The sequence below is a fragment of the Mustela nigripes genome, chromosome X (assembly GCF_022355385.1).
Source record: "Mustela nigripes isolate SB6536 chromosome X, MUSNIG.SB6536, whole genome shotgun sequence".
Taxonomy (NCBI): Eukaryota; Metazoa; Chordata; class Mammalia; order Carnivora; family Mustelidae; genus Mustela; species Mustela nigripes.
In genome coordinates this window covers 124,182,975-124,190,578 of record NC_081575.1, presented here as the reverse complement: position 1 = coordinate 124,190,578, position 7,604 = coordinate 124,182,975, and the positions used below count along the sequence as shown (strand labels likewise).

The window sequence follows — 7,604 nt, the reverse complement described above, 5'->3', positions numbered from 1 at the left end:
GATCGGTGCCGGGCCGTGTGCTGGCGGCTGACTCGGGCTGTCAGGTGCCTCTGAAGGGGCAGTCCGCCCTGTGGGTGGGGGTCGTGGTGCCCTGGGTCCCACGGACGGCACTGCAACGAAGCCTGTTCGTCTTGGGGTCTCTCCACAGAAACGGATCCTGTCGATGACGCAGGACAGGCAGCCGGAAATCACGTCCGAGTGCATGCAGCTGCTGAGGCTCATATCCGAGTGAGTCGCCGTGCCTGCGCCGCGCACCCGCTGGCCGGAGGTCCCCGCGCCCCTTCTGTGCCCCTGCCGGCTGGAGGTTCCCGCACCCCGCCGGTGGGACGTCATCACGCCCATGCCGCGCCCCCCCCCCCCGACCCCCACTGGCTGTGCAGGGCCCGGAGCTACCAGGCTTGCTGGACGCGGAGGGTGGGGCCGTGGGGTCAGGCCGGCGGAGCGCCGTGTGGCTAAGGAGCCCTTGCCGTGCCTTTGCTCTTGTGTTCGGGTGTGTTGCGCTCTGGCTCCGTTAGAGACCGCTGCCTCCAGCGTCTTTGTTGGCCGTCCGTGGGGAGGGCCCGCTGGGTCACCTGTAAGGTCAGACCGGGCCTGGCTGGGCCCTCAGCAGTTGGGGCTCTGTCTGAGAGTCCCGGCTTCTCCCGTCGGCTCCTGGGCCTGGGTCGGGGCTCTGGGGGTGCCGAGGGGCTGATGTTCGGAGGTGGTGACCAGTGGCCGGGCCGGCAGAATGTTCTGGAAACTCGTGGGTCCTGGCAGCTCTTACGCTGGGACGATGGGCTCTTGTTCCCTCGGACGTCCCCCAACTGCACGACGCATCTCCTTGCTCAGTGCGTCACGTGTCATATGTTGATGTCAGCTGTGTCGGGCACGGGGCACGGGGACACGACCTTTTGCTTGGCCCCCATGCATAGATGCCCGGGCGAGTGCTGTGGGGACATCTTGAGCCCCGAAGGCTGGGGCCTGCCCGCGGTGCCGTCGGTCTGCTCTGTGCTGAGGACAGAGGGGAACCAGGTGGACGTCGGCCCCTCATGCAGCGCTGCCTCCCACCGCAGTCCAGAGGGACACTGTCCCAGCTGGAGACCGGGCACCGGGCTTCCTCGTGCTGCGCTGTGGTCCCACGAGTGCCCGGCTCTGCCGGCACCTGGCCAGACGCCCACATCCAGGAGCGGCAGGCAGGTGGCAGTTGGCGTAGCGTGAGATAGACCTGTACGGAGAGCAGCGTGGACCCCGGGGCGGTGGCCTCTGTCTCCTGTCCCGTGCAGCCTGGGTGGCCCAGGGTGGCGGCGTGGCATGTCCTTGGTCTTCCCACGGCTGCTGTGTCCGTCAGGGTCCTCCAGGGAGACGGACCCGACAGGAGATGCGGGGACATGTGCATGTGGAGGGAGGCTCCTCGGGGGCGTTGGCTCAGGATCCCGGAGCTGGGACATCCCCGGACGTGTGTGTGTGAGCTGGGGATGGAGCCCGTGGTGTGGCTCGTGGACGGCCAAGCGGATGGGCCTGGACCGTGGCAGGTGGCCCCGGGGCGTGTAGAGCGGGCGCTTTGGCTTAAGCTGTCCGCGTGGGAGGGGTTCCCTCCCAGCGCTGAGGGTGTGTGCGGGGCCGGCTGTCGGCAGCCACCTGGTTTTGTGAGGAAGTGGCAGCGGCGGGAGCATCGTGTCGACCTGATTGTTCGTGGTGGGGCAGGGGGCACCGTACGCCTGATTCCAGAAAGCCTGTGAGGAGTTCCCTGCAGAGATCTGCACGGGGGCCAAGCGGCTTGTCCTGCCCAGTGAGGTGGGCCGTGTCTCACCTGTCGAAGGCGTGTAGCCCACAAAGGGGAGGAAGTGTGTGTTTGCTGGGCCTTACCCCCAGCCGGGATACCCATCTTTTGTCGCCCTTGACCATCCTGCTCCCAGGCCTTCTGACGACACTTCTGCCAGCGCCTTGGGGGCCTTGTCGAGCCAAGTGCCCGGTCTTGGGGCCACACCTTGGCCTGAGTCCGTGGGCGGGCGGCCGATGACTGGGCTCGGTCGTGGGAGGAGCCTCTGGGGCAGAACCGCGTGGCTTTGGGACTTGAGCTTTGGATGGGGCTGATGTGGACCCAGCGAATGTGCTCCTTAGGTACAGTGTGCAAGGGTGAGGGTGAGCGCTCTGTCCTAGTCCCTCGTCTGGGGCTCCCGTGTCCTTGGGCCCGCCCCCCACTCAGCCCAGACAGCGAGGCACACAGACGGCCTGCCCCGTTTCTGCTGGGTCTGGGAATGCCCACGGAGCCGCGTTGGCCGTCAGTCCGCTGTGCTGGGGTCAGGCGTGGGTTGAGTGGATGTGTTTGGATACAGGGTCACGCCGGTGGTGTCCCCCACCGACATCCCCCAGCTGCTCCGCCCATGGGTGCCCGTGGACGTCTGCTGCTCCTCCATGTGGACCTCTGCGTGCACAGCTGCTCGGAGGGCGGAGGGTTGAGCTGATAGGTGGCCCAGGTGCACACGCAGGAGAGGACTCAGAATTTCCCCTAGTTTGGGGCTCATGGGCGGCTGGAGGGGAAGGAACCAACCCTAACCCTAGAGGCCCTGTAGGAGGCGGGACTCTCCAGGAATCCTGCTCACGTGGCAGTCTCATGTGGCCTCAGCTCACATCTGGGGACATGGGCTGCCCCAGGTGAGCTCAGGCTGATTGGGATTCCAGAGGGGCCACCTCTCGCGGAAGCTGAGGTCGGTACCATTGGCCCAACAAAGAACCTCCGTTTGCTCTCGGGGACAGGTGTGTGTGGCAGAGCCCCGGGGGCACAGGTCCATGTGGCAGATCCCCGGGGGCACAGGTCTGTGTGGCAGAGCCCCGGGGGCACAGGTCTGTGTGGCAGAGCCCCGAGAGCAGAGCTCCGTGTGGTAAATCAAGCTCCGTGTGCCCAGCGTGTGTGGCAAAGCCCTGTGCAGGCCCTGGGCTCACGAGCGTCTCCCGCAGGCACTACGTGGGCGTGTTCTCCGCCATGGAGTACGTCTTCCTCTTCCAGTTTGTGTACGCGGCCTACAGGCCCATGGCCACCGCCGCGGGCGAACTCATCTGTAAGAGGTAAGGCAGGTGCCTGGCCACCCTGGGGCCCCTGATGGTGTCTCCAGGGCCGTGATGTCACCGTGATGTTGGAGGTGGGGTCCCCGTCCCGTGTCCCGTGTCCCACCAGCGGCAGATCTGCAGATGGGGATGGTAGGAGGAGGCCCCAGGACCCCAGAGAACAGCAGAGCCTGTGACCGGGGCTTAGACAGGACGGCAGGTGTGGGGCCCCAGGGGAGACAGTGGGGTGCACACGAGCGCGAGACGGAAGGACGCGGTGACCCAGAGTGTGGCACATGTGTGGGAGCGGACCAGCTTGATCCGTGTTGCACGCACATGCACACGCGGATTGGTTTGAGGAGGTGGTAGTGGCCCCTGCCCCTGAGGTGCCCTGAAGGTCCCTTGAGGGTCTGAAGCCCCCTGAGGCCCCCTGTGCCCCTCTGAGGTCCTGTGAAGCCCCCCGAGGCCCCCCGAAGCATGCTCCATACCCCTGAGGGGCCTCTTGGGCCATCTGGCCGTCCTGCCCTCACGGGAGGGTCTGCGTTCAGGTGAAGGTCCCCCGCCTCTGGTCCTCTGGGGTTTGAGGTGCAGTGACGGGGTGGGGGGCGTCTGGTTGTGGTTCCCTCCCCGGTGGTGGCCCGAGCTGACAGTCCGCTCGGACAGACCGAAGTCAGCTCGAGAACTTTCCTCCGTGGTCTGCGTCCTGTCCCTGTGGCTCCCTGCTCTTCCCGCTCCCCGGGTCGTTGTGGACGGTGTGTGCAGAGGAGTGCACTGGAGTGCAGTTGGCCTGGCCCCAGGCGCACGGGGCCCAGCCAGGCGCACGGGGTCCCCCTCCACGTCAGCACCGGGGTCACTGTCTCTGATCTCCGTAGGCTCCTGGCCCCTCCACCCCACGAAGGTTTCTTTGCTCAAGAGCCCCCGGACGAGTTCGATAGAAATCTCCAGAACATGAAGGCGCTCATCGACTTCTATCTGCAGGGCGAGGTGAGGGCCTGGCCGCGTGGGGTCGGGGGGCAGGATGCCCGAGCCACGTGCGGGGCCCACACTCGTGTCCCGTGCCTGCGCCCCGCGTTCCGTGCCGCGTCCTGTGTCGCACGCCCGCATCCTGTGTTGGGCCGGCAAGGGGCTTGGCTCCCGTGTGGACGACCCTGGCTCTGGGCACGTGGGAGTCACGTCCCTGGGTCGGTGTCCGCATGTGTCTTCACGGGACCACACGTGGGAGGTTGGAAGGAAGCCGTTCCTGCCGGTGTCATTACTTGACCTCCTCGCCCCGTGTTGTCGTCGTGTGACCTGCCTGCCCTGCGTCAGCCCCGTGTCCTCCCTGTCCGTGTCCGCAGGTGCCTCCCTGTCCCGTGTGGTCGTCACTGGGCGTGCTCCCCGCCCCGTCGCCATCCCGTGCCCTCCCTGCCGTGTCCTCCGGTGTCCTCCGTCCTGGGTCCCCGTTCCGTGTCCCCCCGCCGTGTCCTCCGTCCTGGGTCCCCGTTCCGTGTGCTCCCTCCCCGTGGCATCACCCTCACCACACCCTCCTGACCCTGAGTGGCCGTCCTCACTGTGTTCTCCTTGGCCCGTGTGCTCATCACGTGACCTCCGTGCCCGTGTCATCGCGTGTCCTGCTTCCACATTCTATGACCTCACGTGTCGGGCACGTCCCTATCAGTTCCACAGACACGTCCCGTACCTGGTGGACGGCCTGTGGGAGGCAGCGCCCGCCCTGGTCCGGAACTGGGAGTGCATGACGGCCCTGCTGCTGGAGCCCCGCGGCGGGCGCCAAGGTGAGCGTGGCCACAAGCCTGCTCGGAGTCGTGGACCAGGGCCGTGTCCCGCCGGCCTCCCTGCCGTGCCCGCCAGGCCCACCGTCCCCCACCCCCTCCCCGCACCGCGTCTCACTGTCCCCCTACGTCCTGCTGTCCCCCACCCCCACGTCCTGCCGTATGCGTGTCCTACTGTCCCCACCCTCTCGTCGCACTGTCCCTGTGTGCTGGTGTCCCGCGTTCCGCTGTCCCCGTGCTCACATACTGCCCCCACCTCCCGCTGTCGTGTGTCCCACGGTCCGTATCCCCATGTGCCGCCGTCCCTGTGTCCCACGTCCCACTGTCCCTCTCCTCCGTGTCCCACGGTCTCCGCGTCCCACTGTCCCCAACCCACATATCCCACGATCTCTGTCCCCGTGTCCCCCGTGTCCCACTGTCCCTGTGCCCCGCCCCCAGGTCCCACCATCGCCATCTCCCACTGTCCCGTGCTCCGTGTCCTTCCGTCCCCGTGTCCCACGGTCCCCTCGTGGCCCCCATGCCTGTCCCAGCTCCTCTTCTCCCCACCTCGTGTTGCACAATCCCTGTCCCGTCACCCCCGCCACCCCACGGGGGCCCTCCCGTGCTGTCTGTGGCTCCCGCTAGCAGCACGTGGTGCAGCGGGCCTGGAACGCCTCCTGTGCTGTGTTTGCTCCTTGAGTGCTTGGCTGGGGGGAGGGGCATGTGCCACGCTTTCCTGGGGTGACAGGTCCTTGGGTCTACAGCACGTGGTTCACGGTCCCTGGCCGGGGGTCTGTAGGACGTGGTTCACGGTCCCTGGCCGGGGGTCTGTAGGACGTGGTTCACGGTCCCTGGCCGGGGGGCTGTAGGACAAGAGCCGTGGGCTGCTCTCCTGGAAGAGCCACGGAAGCTCCAAGCCTGGCCCCAGAGTCAGGGTGCGGCGTGGGCAGAGTGCCTGGTGAACGAGCCCCCCAGCAGCTGGGACCCCCTTCCCCCATGCCTCTGAGACCCTGGCCCCCCTGCCCCTGCAAGGAGCTGCCCCGCCTCCGACTGTCCTCCACGCCCAGCCACAGTCCCGCCACGCCGAGATGCCCCCGGCCCCGGCCCCACGCTGCAGACACGATCCCAGCGCCCACTGGTTCCTCTGGTCACAGCAGGAGTCCCAGTGCCACACCTCGGGCGTCGAGGCCCATCACGTTCCTGGGCGGGACCAGCAGCTTCAGCCATGCTCCCTGGGGTCCCTGAAGGGGCATCTTCCTTTATCGTGAGGATGCCTCCTCTCCTGGGACCCAAGCGTCTGGGGCCCAGCCGTGGTCTCTGTTGTGTGAGGCTTGGCTGTACCTGGGCTCAGAAGGGCGCCACGTTTAGGATGTGCGACACAGCACAGGAGGACCCCCATGGGAAGGTCCAGAGTCGTTGCGGCAAATTCCCTCCAATCTGGTGGCTGAAACCAGAATCCATCCTCTGCCAGCTCTGGAGATGAGATGCAGGCGGGGCGGGGATGCTGGGGTCCAGGCGAGGCAGGACACGGCCACTGGGGTCCAGGCGGGGCAGGGCCGTCTCCCCCCTGAGGCGCCAGGAGAGCGTCCTTCCTGCCTCCTCCAGCTTCTGGGCTCCAGGCGTCCCTGGGCTGCAGGCCGCGTCCCTCCCACCTCTGCCTCCGTCCTCACGGGGATTCTCCTCTGTGTGGGTCTCCTGTTCTTTCTCTTACAAGGACACCAGGCATTGAATTTAGGGCCACCCTGTTTTCCCGTAAGTTGCATCCCATTCTGAGATTCTGGTGGCTGTGATGAGGAGTTACAGTTTCCGCACAACAGCCGATGCACAGACTGTCCCCTCGACGGGATGGCTTCAGACCTGAGTCCCGGGATATTGGGACAGTGGCCGGGGAGCCCCAGGGAGGACTGCCCTGAGCCCCACATGCAGGTGAACGGGCCAACGGTGGTTTGCTTTGTGGGCAGTTGGAGCGAAGGGCGGGCCCTGGTTGCTGTCTTCTGCGGGTCCCGGAGTCTGTGACCGCTGCCGGGGCTCTGCTGTGCCTAGGAGCCTGGCCGCGCTCCCCACGTGCTCTGAGCCCCTGCTGGGCTCACCGAGGCCTGTCCGAGCGGCACGTCTCCCCAGAGTGTTCTGCGTCTGGGGAGGTCAGAGGGGGCTGAGCGAGCGCTGTCTCCCCGCAGCCCTGACAAGCCAGCAGGAAAGAGTGCTCATTGAGATCCTCGTGGCCGCTGTGAGACAAGCTGCGGAGGGGCGCCCACCTGCCGGCCGGCGCCTGGGCAAGAAAGTCAGTGCCACCCCCTGCCCCCTGCCTTGGTGCTCTCCGTCCCCTGTGCTGAGCGCTCTGCTGTGGCTGTCCTGCCAGGCTGTCCTGTGGGCGCCCGCTCCCGCCTCCGCCTCGCAGTGCCCCCCGCCCGCGTGGCCCCGAGAGCCGCTTGCTGCTGCTTCCGCCTTGTGCTTGTCACCCTGACTGCTCACTTGGCCCCTGGCCGTGCGGGCGGGACTCCTAGCCACCCAGGTAGGTGTCGCTGGCCACGCCTCGCAGCTGCGGTGCACCCCTCCTGCTGGCTACCGAGCCCTGTGCCCGCTGGGTCCTGTGTCTGCCGTCTGCCTCCCCGGGGAGAGCATGCCACAGCTGTCCTTACGCCGTGTTCTCTCTGGATGTCGCTGCTTGTCGGCCAGCCTTTGATTTGCCTCCGTGTGAGCCTCTGCTGCTGCTGGGACAAAAGATCACACCCCAGGGCACTTAAACACCACAGGAGTTATACATGGAGCCCCCGCTCTGGAGACCAGAGTCTGAGATCCAGGCGGAGCAGGACTTCTGAGATCCAGGCAGGG

The 7,604-nt window shown here is 66.8% G+C and overlaps 1 protein-coding gene across 5 annotated transcripts in view; it reads left to right on the top strand.

Annotated features, from left to right (window-relative positions):
• The first annotated feature begins 152 nt into the window (after positions 1 to 152).
• Positions 153 to 7,604, top strand: part of LOC132007617 (cohesin subunit SA-2-like) — a 22,758-nt gene continuing 15,306 nt past the window's right edge. For all 5 annotated transcript variants that reach the window (XM_059385884.1, XM_059385883.1, XM_059385882.1 and 2 more), the window contains exons 1-5: positions 153 to 228; positions 2,938 to 3,045; positions 3,897 to 4,008; positions 4,682 to 4,796; positions 6,950 to 7,053. In XM_059385884.1, coding sequence (XP_059241867.1) covers positions 164 to 228; positions 2,938 to 3,045; positions 3,897 to 4,008; positions 4,682 to 4,796; positions 6,950 to 7,053 — 504 coding nt within the window. In that variant the 5' untranslated portion in view covers positions 153 to 163. The remainder of the gene's footprint in view (positions 229 to 2,937; positions 3,046 to 3,896; positions 4,009 to 4,681; positions 4,797 to 6,949; positions 7,054 to 7,604) is intronic.